The sequence below is a fragment of the Dipodomys merriami genome, unplaced genomic scaffold (assembly GCF_024711535.1).
Source record: "Dipodomys merriami isolate MVZ:Mamm:240054 unplaced genomic scaffold, mDipMer1.0.p SCAF_3, whole genome shotgun sequence".
Lineage (NCBI taxonomy): Eukaryota > Metazoa > Chordata > Mammalia > Rodentia > Heteromyidae > Dipodomys > Dipodomys merriami.
The window spans coordinates 43375965-43389614 of NW_027204492.1; the positions used below are offsets into that span (position 1 = coordinate 43375965).

Below are 13650 nucleotides of genomic sequence, written 5' to 3' on the forward strand. Positions count from 1 at the left end.
AGAAAGTACACTTTGAATTTTGGAAGCCTGACAGCAAGGTGCTAGTCAGCAACAGTGAGAGAGCTCCCAGTCAGCTACCAGTTGCCAAGAATAAAAGTTACCACTGGATGCTGGTGACTCTGCTAAGATCTGAGGATCAAAGTTCAAAGGAAGTCCAGGTCAGAAAGTATGAGACTCTTACTCTAATTAACTACCAAAAGCCAGAAGTGGAGCTGTGGCTCAAGAGGTAGAGTTCCAGCCTTGAGCAAAAAAGCCAAGGGGCAGTGGCTAGGTCCTGAGTTCAAGCCCCAGAACTGGCATAAATGCATGAGTGAGTGAATAAATAAATTAAAGCCAGCACTATGCATTGTCCTGTGGCTAAGCTGGGATGTTTGGGAAACTAGATGTATTAAACACTTCCTGTGGTCCTGGGGTTGAAAAACTGGACACTTTAGAGGCTAGGCTTATGCTTTCACCATGAAGCTATACCCCAGGCTCACAAATACATTGTTTACTTGTTTCTCTTTTCAGCTAGTGTGAGTTTATTAGGATGGAGCCCTATCCTAAGTTGTGCATCTAGTGCTGAATTGTGGAAAATGGAGGAGAAAAGCATTCCATTAAATATAATGATAAACTCAAGTTGATGTGCAGGGGGATGGATAGTTTCCATTTCAACAGTTGTGTTCTATACATCTTTTTTCTAGGAAGCTAAAATTTTATTTCTTTCTACAGGTTGTGCTGTCCTCCAAACTCTGCTAAGAAGCTTCTAGGCGAGCATTTTGTCCTGAGAGAAGTTGTACCTGTGGATTTGGTTCCCCACACCCCACACTGGGAGCTGGTGTTCCTCTTCACTGCAGACTGTTAAAGTTTCAGAAGCTTCCAGGTTAGCAATACTGTTGCATTTCAGACCCTGGGAGCTTTACTAGGGAAAACTAGTCTAAAGATCATGAATAAGAATAACATAGTAAATAGATTTCCTGTCTGATCCACATTAACCTTAACTGTCAAACTCCCCTGTGATGGTACTTGTGTGCCTTGTTTGGATCATTCCCAACTTGTCAGCTCTGGATTGGAACTGCTCCTTCCTTTTTATCTGCCGGTCATGGTCTTAATGTATAGTCTCACTTTCCCATCTCATTCTGCTTGTACTATGTTGACATTTGTGTGTGTGTGTGTGTGTGTGTGTGTGTGTGTGTGTGTGTGTGTGTGTGTGTGTGTGTGTTTGTGTGTGTATACATGTACATACATGCGCCACTTGAGGCTTGAACTCAGGGTTGGGCACTGTCCTTATGCTTTTGTGCTCAAGGCTAGAGCACTCTACCACTTGAGCCACAGTTCCACTTTTGGCTCTTTGGTGATTAATTAGAGATAAGAGTCTCACAAACTTTCCTGCAGCTAGGATTGTAAGTGTGAGCCACTGGCGCATGGCCACTTGGGTTTTTAAGCAGCTGTGAATAATTTTACATTGGCTAGGATCTGTGCACTTGCTTAGAGGTTTTATTAATTGAGGTTCATGAGGTAGCCAAGGATTAGAACTAGAACCAAGATGACTCTTGGAAAGAGCAGAGCAAGGTATTAAGCGATTGCAAGTAATTGAGTGATCATGGATAGAAATCCATTCCTTTGGGTTTCCTAGGCTTCCAAGTTTTGAAAATGCCCTTTGAAGAACGTGACTTTTCCCCGAAGCAATATTACCAATTAGCTGTCATGTATAGAAGGGGACTGGTTATTGGACAGACCCCAAGGGAAAGGAGATTTTCAAAAAAGAGATGGAATACTGTACCTGTAATTGTACTGTTTAGCATGAAGATGGAATACTCCCAAATCTTACAGTGATCTAACAGTACTATAATAACATGGATATTGAAAGCAAGCTCATTTCTTGAGCTTTGGAGATGTTCTTAGATACCTGCCCAACAATTTGGATTATGTATTGAATCTTTTTGGGGGAGGTTAGTACTCAGGGCCTCATGCTCACTGTGCTTGATTGTTTGGCTAGCACTCTATGACTTAAGCCATACATCTAATTTGAACTTTTTGCTGGTTAATTTAAGATGGAGTTTGAAGACTTTTCCGCCCAGTCTAGTTTTGAATCTTGATATTGTACAAGTTTTAGCCTCCCGAGTAGCTGGAACTGCAGTGATGAACCACAGGCATATGGCTTACATTTGGAATCTTTCAAAGGTCTAAAGACATACAACTTAACAAGCATTGCCTGATTTCGAAAATTTTATCAGATAAGCTGGTGTTTTTTATTCTTAATCCTAAATAGTTCTAGAGAAACCTCCTTACAAAAGATAGCTGGAAAGGCTCCTGTGCAATGCTGTGTATTCATTTCTGAAATAGTAACTCAAGTGCAATGACATAGCTATTTTACCCATAGGCCCAAGCTATAGGAGGCATGGTATACCTCACAGGTCATGTGGAAAAGATAGCAGGTAATTGAAGGCGGGAGCAAGGAGAGAAGGTTTAACCCTTATTTGGGTTTCCTCAGAAAAGGCAAGAATAGTCAAAAGTTTGTATTTGACTAGTCTGACCAATTTTGGGTGGCTTTGGGCTATAGGGGTAATCTCTAGTTGTTTGTTACCTGGCCCTGATTACAGTAGAGGAATATTGCCAGTATAGGAGGTATTGGTTAGTGTGTGTGCATGTGCATGTGTGTGTGTGTGTGTGTGTGTGTGTGTGTGTGTGTGTGTGTGTGTGTGTGTGTGTGTGTGTGTGTGTGTGTGTGTGTGTGTGTGTGTGTGTGTGTGTGTAACCAAAGGCATTGCTATAATTTGCTTTTGGTATGGTCCTCAAAAGCTCAAGTATTGAAGGCTTGGTCTTAGCCTGTGATGCTGTTGCTAGGTGTTGGAAGGAAGTGAACCTGAGTAAAAGGATTAGGTCATTAGAAGTGTGCTCTTGAAGGGGATAGTGGGTTTCTAGTTCATTCCACTTGTGTGCTTTGTTTCCCAGCCCGTGAGATGAGCAGCTTTGCTCTACCATGTGATCATTCCCTGCCATGATCTGCCCTGCCACAGGCCAAGAAGCAATGTAGCCATGTGCCTGCAGACTGAAACTTCTGCAAAAAGATCCTAAATGAACCTTTCTTCAAGTTGTTCAAGTTCCTTACAGTGAAGTAAAGAAGACTAGTGTGCATCTTTTGGATATGCCCTGTCTGTAACAGTAGGCTGCCTCTGAGAGGGTTCTTCAGCCTGCAATAGAATAGGAATTGAATGCAGTAATTCATACCTATAATTGTAGCTGATACCTGTAAACTTAGGAGACTAAGATGGGGAGGGTCATGATTTGAGGCCAGCCTAGGCAAAAAAATTTCAAGATCCCCATCTTAACAGAAAAAGTTGGGTGTTCTGGCATGCATCTGTCATCCCAGCTACAATTTGAAGCATAAATGGGGGTATTGCGATCCAGGCTGGCTTGGGAAAAAAGTGAGATTCTCCAATGAAGACCTTCTAATATAAAAGAAGTGAGAACCCTATCAGAAATAACTGAACAAAAAAGGGTTTGGAGGGTTCAGAGTAGAGCATCTGCCTACAAGTACATAGCTCTGAGTCTAAAACCTTGTACTGCAAAAGAAAGCATTATTACATAACTATATACACTACACAATATAACAAATACCTATTTTTAAAAGTTAGAAATAATCTATAATGATATAAATGTTAGTTACGGTAGTCAGCCAAGCTTCCCCCCAGTTCCTTATGTTTTAATTCTAGGTAATGGGATTATAATAAGTAAGTAAGTAGGGCTGGGAAGGTGGCTCAGTGGTAGAGTGCTTGCCTTGCATACATGAGGCCCTGGGTTCGATTCCTCAGCACCACATAAGCAAAAACAAAAAAGCCGGAAGTGGCGCTGTGGCTCAAGTGGTAGAGCACTAGCCTTGAGCTGAAGAGCTGAGGGACAGCAACCAGGCCCAGAGTTCAGGCCCCACAACCGGAACCCCCCCCCAAAAAAAGTAAGTAAGTAAATAAATAATTTGTGCTGGTATTGGGGTTTTAATTCAGGGCTAATGTGCTTGCTCAGCTTTTTCTCCTCATAGCTGTCACTCTACATTTGAATCATGCCTCTGTTTCCAAGGGGATATATATTTTTTTTAATTTAAAATTTTGTTTTTCTTGAGGCAGGGTCTTGCTGTATAGCCCATGCTGGCCTGCAACTCTCAAAGCTCCTGTTTCAGTTTCCTGAGTGCTGGATTGCAGATGTGCAATCATGTCTGGCTTAGATACTTTAATAGTTTATAACTTAAAAAATTTTAGAAAGCAACTATTATATAGAGCAAATTTTCCTCTTTTTTCAAATAAGGGAAAGTTTCTCTGGAAGTGAAAGAAAAGCCATGAATAAAAGTAACAGCCACTCAACGATTACTTTGTTTTCTTACAAATACGGCTAACTTCATTCATACATCATTAAACACAAAGGATATCTCCTTGGTATTTTCAAATGATACATAACATACTTAGAACTTAAAATGCACCCGATTAATTATGCAAACTGGTAGTTTCCTTTAAAAACCGTAATTAAAATTTGATTCCTTTCTTCATAAACTGGAAATATAAATATTTCTCCTGATAGTCTTGAGGTTATCATCATGTAATGAGTAGAGCAAACTGTGGCATGTATAGTTTTTTTTTTTTTTTTTTTTTTTTGTCGGTTGGGGGCTTGAACTCTGGGCCTGGGCACTGTCCCTCAGCTCTTCAGCTCAAGACTAGCACTCTCCCACTTGAGCCACAGTGGCACTTCTGGCTTTTTTTTCTGTTTATGTGGTGCTGAGGAATCGAATCCAGGGCCTCATGAATGTGAGGCAAGCACTCTACCACTAAGCCACCTTCCCAGCCTGGCATGTATAGTTTAAACAAACAAAATGCACATAACAGAATGCATACAATCACTGCATGATAGAAATCATGTTTCAAATACAAAGCAACCTTCAGGCTATCATATTATTTAGGGTTTGCATGATCATTTATGGCCTTATAGATTAAGTATGGCATATTTTTATACATTTGACCCTGAAGATAAGAAAAATAATTCTTGAAAAAATTATTCCAGATAGCCTTTTGGTTTGTATAAGGAGAAAACCTCCAAAAGTTTAGTGTTTGCCCAGTGGAATCATTAGCTCAAGTCAGTGAATCAGGTATGCAGCACATTTCACAGTGACTGTTTCCAAGTCCTGGCAAGCTTCTTCTCCCACATTGTGCCAGATGATAATGCATTTCCAGGATTACCCTTAGATGTGGTATTTATTTATTTATTTATTTATTTATTTCTGGAGTCACTGTGTTACTCCTCTTCTGACCTCTCCAGTGGTTTTCATTTTAATTATTCATAAGTCCTTTCAGAATATCTTTAGAGAGTTCCATTAGTGTAAGTTCTGGAGATGGAAAATCCAAGGGAGGAAGAATAGGTATTGGAATGTTCTTGGCTGTTCCAGTATTTGCTACCAACTTCTGCCAGGCTGTGACTGTCTCTGCCTGTGGTAGCAAGCTCCATAACTGACTTTTCTACAAAGTCAGCATCTACTTTCTTGTTCTATTGGACCTTTTAGAATTCTGGACTTTTCAGCTTTTAGTTGTTTATCTTCTTCCCTTAATCTTTCATTATTAGCCACAAGGAACTCCACATGCCTCTTCAGATTTGTAGTTGTGGTTGCCTGCTCCTCTGTAATTGGTTTGTCGTGTTTTGGGGCTTTGCTTCAAGTACACAGCTATGTTGGTTCACTATTTTGCTGAAGCAAAATTAGTGTGTCTAGATCCTGTCAAAGATCCCATGAATTTCAGAGAGATGTTTCTCCTAAGAAGGGTAGTACTTGTCAGAAAGAAGGGGGCTCTAGCCTTCCATATCCTTGTAAGAGGGTTTGTGAGGTGTTTAAAGATGAGTAGTTATGTCTTTGTGTTCTGCTGAGCTTTCATTCATTCCTATTGCTTTGCCCTTTTCCACATTTCTTGGATAAGGAGGAGCTGTTTCACATGGCTATTCCTTTGCAATTCCACTGTAAGACTGGGTCAGCTTCGTGGCCTCACTAAGATATTCTGCGAACTTTTTTGTGACAAAGAAAAAACAAGAGGTTTCACTGTTCAAAAAGAAATGTACTCATTACCTGACTTATATAAGTGCATCCCTTGTATATATCACCTTTACAATAACAATAAAAAAGAAAAAAACAGCCTCTTTGTATTTCCCTGAATCTAATAAATAGTCTGCTCATTGCTCTGTTGATGAGCCAAGCTGAAGGGGCCTTCTGTTACTTCCATAGACTCCAGGGTAAGCAATGGCCAAAGAAAGGTGAGCAGCAGCACTGGGGCACAGACAGTTTTGCCATCAGTAGATGGCAAAAACCGTTTATCAGTTACCTAAATTGAAAACCAGAGAGTATTTTGTCATTTCTGTGTCTAGCTGCCTTCAGGGTATATGCCATCTAGATTTCTTCTAAATCAGGGGTGGGGAATATCCAGCCCAAGGACTATGTAAGGCCCTCAAAATCACTTGGTACATGACAGGACAGATATATATCTTTCATCTGCTTCTCCTCATTTCCAAGTATTGGTAGTTCTCTATGACCTTTGAATGATGATGTAAGGATCCAAATGGCCTTTGTCAGAAAACACGTTCTCACCCCTGTTCTAGATGCTCTAAGCACTTTATCTAATACTGAGTGTAGTATCTTTCCCTGTTCTGTTCTTCCTCTATTCTCAGTCTGAATGAATGTAGCAGTCTATGCAGTCAACTGAGGCAGAATCTGAGCCCCATCCAGTTTATCATCAAATTGACAACTCTGTATGCTGCTATCATCTCTCACCAGATTATTGTTGCAAGTCATCTTCCCAAGTGATGCTGCTTGCATCCATTCCCACACCCCTTGGTTTCTCCCACCTTCCAATTTTTTCTAAATTATACATTTAATTGTATTTCTCCATTAGTAAACATTTGTCATTGGCTTCTTACTGCTAATTTTTTGTGCCAGTCCTGGGGCTTGACCTCAGGGCCTGGGTCCTTGAGCTCTTTTGCTCGAGGCTAACAGTCTATCATTTGTGTCACAGCTCCTTTTGTAGCTTTTTTGGTGGTTAATTGTCAATAAGAGTCCACAGACTCTACTTCCTGGGCTGGCTTTGAACGGAAATCCTCAGATGTCAGCTTCCTGATACTAGGATTACAGATATGAGCCCTGCCATTCTTACTGCTTTTAAAATGAAGTCACAGGGGGCTGGGAATGTGGCTTAGTGGTAGAATGCTTAATTCCTTAGTACCACATACACAGAAAAGGCTGGAAGGGGTGCTGTGACTCTAGTAGTAGAGTGCTAGCCTTGAGCAAAAGAAGCTCAGGGACAGTACCCAGCCCCTGAGGTCAAGCCCAGGAATGGCAAAAAATAAATAAATAAAAAATAAAATGAAGTCATGAATTCTTGATGTGGCTTAAAAGCCACTTTTTTTTTTTTGTCGGTCGTGGGGCTTGAACTCTGGGTCTGGGCGCTGTCCCTCAGCTCTTCAGCTCAAGGCGAGCGCTCTACCACTTGAGCTACAGCGCCACTTCCGGTTTTCTGGTGGCTTATTGGAGATAGGAATCTCACGATCTCTCCTGCCCGGGCTGGCTTTGAACCGCGATCCTCAGATCTCAGCCTCCTGAGTAGCTAGGATTACAGGCGTGAGCCACCAGCACCCAGCTAAAAGACACTTTATAATCCAGGGAGCTTCCATTTCTGAAAATTGAATTCTTTTTCCTGAAAAGTACAAGTTTCTCTCATTCTGATCTTTTTTCAAATTCTTTTTTTTGGCAGTCCTAGGACTTGAACTCAGGGCCTGAGCACTGTCCCTGAACTTCTTTTCCTCAAGGCTAGCATTCTACCACTTGAGCCACAGCACCACTTCTGGATTTTTCTGTTTATGTAGTACTGAGGAATTGAACCCAGGGTTTCATGCATGCTAGGCAAGGACTCTGCCACTAAGCCACATTCCCAGCCTTCAGATTCTTTTTATTTGTTTATTGGTGGTACTAGGATTTGAATTCTTATGCCTTCTGTTTGCTAGGCAGGTACTCTACCACATGAAACATGCCTCCAGTCTTTTTTTCTGTTTTTTTTAAACTTCACTCTAGAATAATAAACTTTTTAGTATAGATACATGTTTGTGCATGGGAGGAGGGATGAGGAGGCTGATAACTTGAGCTGGAGGAGGTAAGATTCAAGTTGAGTTGAGCTGGAGGAAACTCAAGCTGAACTGAGTTGAAAAGGTGAACTGGAGCCAAGGTGAGCTGGAGGACATGGACTGGAGCTGAGATGGCATGGAGTTTAAGGGCTAAAAATGTGTTGAGGAGTAGGAGATAGCATCAGCTGAGGCAAGCTGAAACAGAAGTTCCCCAGCTGAGTTGAAATGGAGGAGACAAGTTGAACTGAGGTATTTGGAGGGGACAAAGTCAGCTGAGGTGTTCTGAAAGAGATAGACTGAAGCTAAGGTGACCTGGAGGAGACTGAATAGAGGTGAAACTGAAGGTACAAAGTTCAGTTGAGATGAGCTGGAGGACAAGGACTTGGGCTGAGGTGACAAGGACAAAATGGACTCTGAGTTCACAAGGAGACTTGAGCTTACATACCTGAAATGAGCAGACAGAGTCATAGTGACCTGAAGGAGATATACTTCACCTGAGGAGATATGGAATAATGGACTCCATGATGAGGGGAGCTAAAGAGTAAGTAAGCGAAAGCAGCCCATGGTGAATAAAAGTTGGTGGGAAAGGGGCCAGTGGTTATCTTTCATTGTTAGTCCTCTTTAATGTTCACATCGTGAGCAAATGAGAAGACAAAGGTGGTGTCCCTATATTTGGACTCAATTGCTTTGGTTAAGAATTTCTACTCAGTCTGGACCCCTTGATACATGGGCATTTCTGAGGCTGCCTCAATGGGCTTCTGGCACATAGCACATCTCTCTAGGTCAAGTCCTTTTGACTGTGTTTTCTATGGATGTGCAGTGATGGGAACAGTCTGCTGTGTGATGTGGCTGGACTGTTTGACACTGTGGATGATGGGTGTGGGATAAACCTGGTCAAGCAAGCTGCCTTCCTGGATTTCCTAAGCAGACCACAAAACATCTGGCCATACTTCAAAGGACAAATATGTACCTTTCCTCAGGTGGATGACCTCAGTGTCTGTGTGCCTGACTTCCATGGGAGGTGGAAGAAGCAAGCTTTGGATCATAACCTTGGATCCCCAGACATGGCATCTTCTCCCAATCTTTCAGGTAACCTGAGTATTCCAGACCATGGCCTCGGTCAACTGCTATCACAATCTAGGGACCAATTCCTCCTCCACAGAGAAGTAGAATATGTCCTGCATAGGGGCCTGGTCTTTCTTGTCCATGGCACTGGCCAGATAGCATAACGAGTAAGAGGAAGCCCATCTGGAGAGCTCAGTGTTGACCCCTGCCACTGTCCAGCTGTGATGTTGATTCATATTTACCCATTTTCATCCTCAAACCTTCTTCCTACCTTGTGGTCTGTGCTCTCATCATCCCATTGCAGGGCAAGAACCCAGGAGTAGGGCTTAACCCTAAGTCTATTTCTCTACTTAGCCTTGTCTTTCAAGATGGCTGATGGAGGGCTTGGTTCATGAGGTGCATTAATTCAATGAGCATTTCTTACATATCTGTGCCCATCCTTTATACACCTGTTTGTTAGCAAAAATCAAGAGGAAAGCATCCCATACTTCTTTTTCCATTGACAACTTTGAAAGTTCACTGTGTCATTCACTAATTCTGTCTCTATACTAATTCTGTCTCTATGATTATTGTCAACAACAAATACAACAACTTGGGTATTAAGGTAATAATATTTCCAAATTGCTCTTCATTTGTGTGTTGCACCAACATCTCAATAGTGAATTTTAGATTTTAGGTCTTAGACCAGGAATTCAGACTCCATACCTGATGCTTTCGCTCATTGGCTAGCACTGTACCAACTGAGCCATATCTCCAACCCTGAATTTTAGATTTTATATTCTGCAGCTCCACCTTAAAACCAATTGTTGACTGAACTAATCCTGTTTTTTTGCCAATCCTGGGGCTTGAACTCAGGGCATGGGCACTGTCCCTGAGCTTCTTTTTGCTCAAGGCTAGCATTCTACCACTTGAGCCACAGTGCTATTGCCAGCTTTTTCTGTTTATATGAATTGAACCCAGTGTTTTGTATGTGCTAGGCAAGCACTCTACCAGTGAGCCACATTCCCAGCCCCTAATCCTGTTTTAACTTAAATAAAATAGTAGTTTTTCCAGCACCATCTAAATGTAATATAACAACTCTAATTTCCTTTTGGGTCCAATATGAACTCTATTGTTGTTGGTAAAAGTGACAGGAATGCTGGCATCTAGTTGAGTATGATCTGTATCCTCTATAAAGTGTTGTTGCAGATTCTGCAATGTTTCTTATAATCTTGTAATTTCTTGCTTTGCCAAGACAAGTCTACAATCATCCTACTATAAAGTCTTTTCACCATATAGACATGCTGTTGAAACATGGAACAACAAAATACACATATCTGCTTCTTGCTGTCTGAGCCAGATCAATTTTTCTTGACATGCGCATCAACAACACTTAGAACCATTTCTTCCTGACAACATAGAGTTTCATGTAGATCAGAAAAATAAATGTGGACACATGATTGGCCTTTTCCACAGTATCTGGTACATGTCTGTGTGAGCCATTTCCACTTCCATCTTCCACTATTTGTTCTCCTCCTTCAATATGCTGTACAATTACAATTAATTTCCTGGAATAATTTGAGATTTCCTCAGTGAAGGTCCTTTTGCAATGAGCCATAGCTAAAATTAATGCTCCCATCTGGTTAGCTTCTTGTGCCAATATTGGATGTTTGTGACCTAGGTGTATTTCTTATTCTTTGCAGATATAGCACATAAGTGGGCTAGTTTGACAACCTTCTTTTTTTGCCAGTTCTGGGGCTTGGACTTCGGGCCTGAGTACTGTCCCTGAGCTTCTTTTTGCTCAAGGATAGCGATCTACCACTTGAACCACAGTGCCACTTCTGGCTTTTTCTGTTTATATAGTACTGAGGAATTGAACTCAGCGCTTCAAGCATGCTAGGCAAGTACTCTACCACTAAGCCACATTTCCAGCCCTTGACAACCTTCTTCTGGGCAAAAAAAAAAAAAAAAAACCTCAATGGCATGCACTTGGCGCTGAAAGCCTATGGTTTTCTCATGAGAATCAGCTAGAGGCACTTGCCTATGCCTTGCTAACATCTTTGTCAAGTGGGTAGCTTAAGAACACTGAGCACAAGTGAGTTGCACATGCAGTGTAATATACAGATACATGTACTTTCTCTTTATCACAATAAATGATGTTCGGTATGTCCATTGTGCAGTCATTCTAAAAGCTCCAATAAAACAATTTTATTTCAATCCCCAGGCAGCTGAACCTCCTTTTATGCCAAAAGAACCGTTTTGTTAGTATAATCTCCAATTATTTTGTCGGGGGCTGCTGGGATTATAGGCTACCTCTGCAGTAATGTAGGCTAGTTGGCCATGGTGCTGGGAGCAAATTGGGGTAGATGTTTGAGTGGTGTATCTAGCATGTGGAAGTGGCCATGGGCAGTGGGGAGCTGTTTTCAGGAGGGGTGGGCACCCATGCTGTGGCCTGGGGCAGGGAAGGGGAAATGGGTAAGGAGGAGGAGGGGGAAAGGGCAGAGGGAGGGAAGAGGAGAAAAAGTAGCCTTTTTAAAAATTTAAGTTATACAAAGGGATTTCAATTCATCATATGAACTTATGAGTATAAAGCATCTTTTAAAAAATGTTTATTGTAAGGCTGGGAAGGTGGCTCAATGGTAGAGTGTTTGCCTTGCATGCATGAGGCCCTGGGTTCAACCACATAAGCAAAAAAGAAAAAAGCCAGAAGTGGCGCTGTGGCTCAGGTGGTACAGCACTAGCCTTGAGCTGAAGAGATGAGGGACAGTGCCCAGGCCCAGAGTTCAGGCCCCACGACCGGACCCCCCCTCAAAAAAAAAGTTTATTGTAAAAGTGATGTACAGAGGGATTAAAGTTACATGAGTCAGGTGATAAGTACATTTCTTTTTGAAAAGTGTCACCCCTACCCTCATTCTCTCCCAGTTTTTCCCCTCCCAGCTTTCCTCTTCACACAATTTATATAGTTCATTTCCAACATACTGTCTAGTGAGTGTCACTTGCTGACTTAGTTTCACCCTTTGTTCCATAGTTTCTGTGCTTTCCTTTCCCCTCCCCAAATCAGATAAACTTACATACAAGACAAAGGATATAGAAGTAAAAACAGTGACAGAAGGGAATAAATGAAAGAAAAAAGGAAAGAACAAAAGAAAAAAAGAGAATCACAAACAATAAACAAAACCTCTTTCATTTCTTGGAGTTCACTTCCATAAGCAACAATTTATATGATCTTATGAACCTAGCTATTGAGATCCTCTCCTAAGAACATCCTCCATTGTTCTCAGTGTCTGAATGTTTATATTGCTCTTTAATTAATCATGTCTAGGTATAATTATTTCTTTTACTATCCATTGAGTTTACTTGAAGATTTATGGGCACATTCTAGTTTTACATATGAGGGAAAACATGCAGCCTGTGTTTCTTTAGGTCTGTCATTCTTCACTTAGTATATTTTTTTCCAAGTCTTTCCATTTCCATCTTTTTTTTTTCTATCATAGGGCTTGATCTTTGGGCCTGGGTGCTGTCCCTCAGCTCTTCAGCTCAAGGCTAACACTCTACACTTGAGCCACAGTGCCACTTCCGGCTTTTTTCCTTTTGTTGGGATTTTGATGGATATTGCATTGATTTTGTAGATAGCTTTGAGCAGTATTGCCATTTTCATGATGTTAATCTTTCCAATCCAGGAGCATGGGAGGTTTTTCCACTTCCTTAAATCTGCTTTAATTTCTTTTTCCAGGTTTTTAATATTTTCATCAGAGAGGTCCTTCACATCTTTGGTGAATTCCTAGGAATTTTATTTTATTTTATTGAGGCTATTACAGAAGGAGTTGCTTTCCTGATTTCAGTTTTTCTTTTTTTATTGTTGGCATACAGAAAAGCTACTGATTTTTTGTGGGTTAATTTTATACAGATCAACTCAAGTGACTTGAGAGAGGAGTCTATGGGGTTCTCTAAATACATGATCATATCATCTGCAAAGAGGGAGAGTTTTACTTTTTCTTTCCCTATTTAGATTCCCTTTGTGTTTGTCTCTTATTGCTCTAGCCAGAAATTCCAATATTATATTGAAGAGGAATGGAGAGAGTGGACATCCTTGTCTTGTTCCTGAATTTAGGGGAAATGGTTTTTAACTTTGCACCATTGAGTATAATGCTAACTGTAGTTTGTCATATACTGTCCTTATTATATTGAGGAATATTCCACGGATTCCTAGCTTCTCCAGAGCTTTTATCATGCAGGAGTGTTGGATCTTGTCAAATGCTTTTGTATACTGCATCTTGATCAATGTTACCTCTTGAATCATTCTCCCCCATCTCTCCCAATCCTACCTTGTTATGGTCATTTTTGTGATAGTGGCTTACTTTTTACCCTGGGCCTTTCTGAACCATGATCATCCTATTTCCTGCCATAACTGAAATGATAGGCATTTACCATCCAGCTTTTTGTGTTGTGATGGGGTCTCACAAAGTTTTCTCCTGAGCTACCCTAGAA

General features: G+C 41.1%; 2 protein-coding genes and 2 pseudogenes across 2 annotated transcripts in view; 2 read left to right on the top strand and 2 right to left on the bottom strand.

Annotated features, from left to right (window-relative positions):
• Window positions 1-4411, top strand: part of Trmt2b (tRNA methyltransferase 2 homolog B) — a 53661-nt gene extending 49250 nt beyond the window's left edge. The window contains 2 exon segments of the mRNA XM_070039335.1: window positions 712-862; window positions 2935-4411. Of these exon segments, the coding sequence (XP_069895436.1) occupies window positions 712-844 (133 nt within the window). The 3' untranslated portion in view covers window positions 845-862; window positions 2935-4411.
• Window positions 4412-5294: 883 nt separating this feature from the next.
• On the bottom strand, window positions 5295-8586 carry LOC138839784 (nuclear receptor-binding factor 2 pseudogene; annotated as a pseudogene).
• A 377-nt stretch (window positions 8587-8963) lies between these two features.
• The window catches only part of Xkrx (XK related X-linked), a 78211-nt gene continuing 73524 nt past the window's right edge, over window positions 8964-13650 (top strand). The window contains exon 1 of the mRNA XM_070040077.1: window positions 8964-9207. The gene's annotated coding sequence lies outside the window, so the exon portion shown is untranslated. The remainder of the gene's footprint in view (window positions 9208-13650) is intronic.
• Window positions 10196-13472, bottom strand: LOC138839785 (E3 ubiquitin-protein ligase TRIM23 pseudogene; annotated as a pseudogene).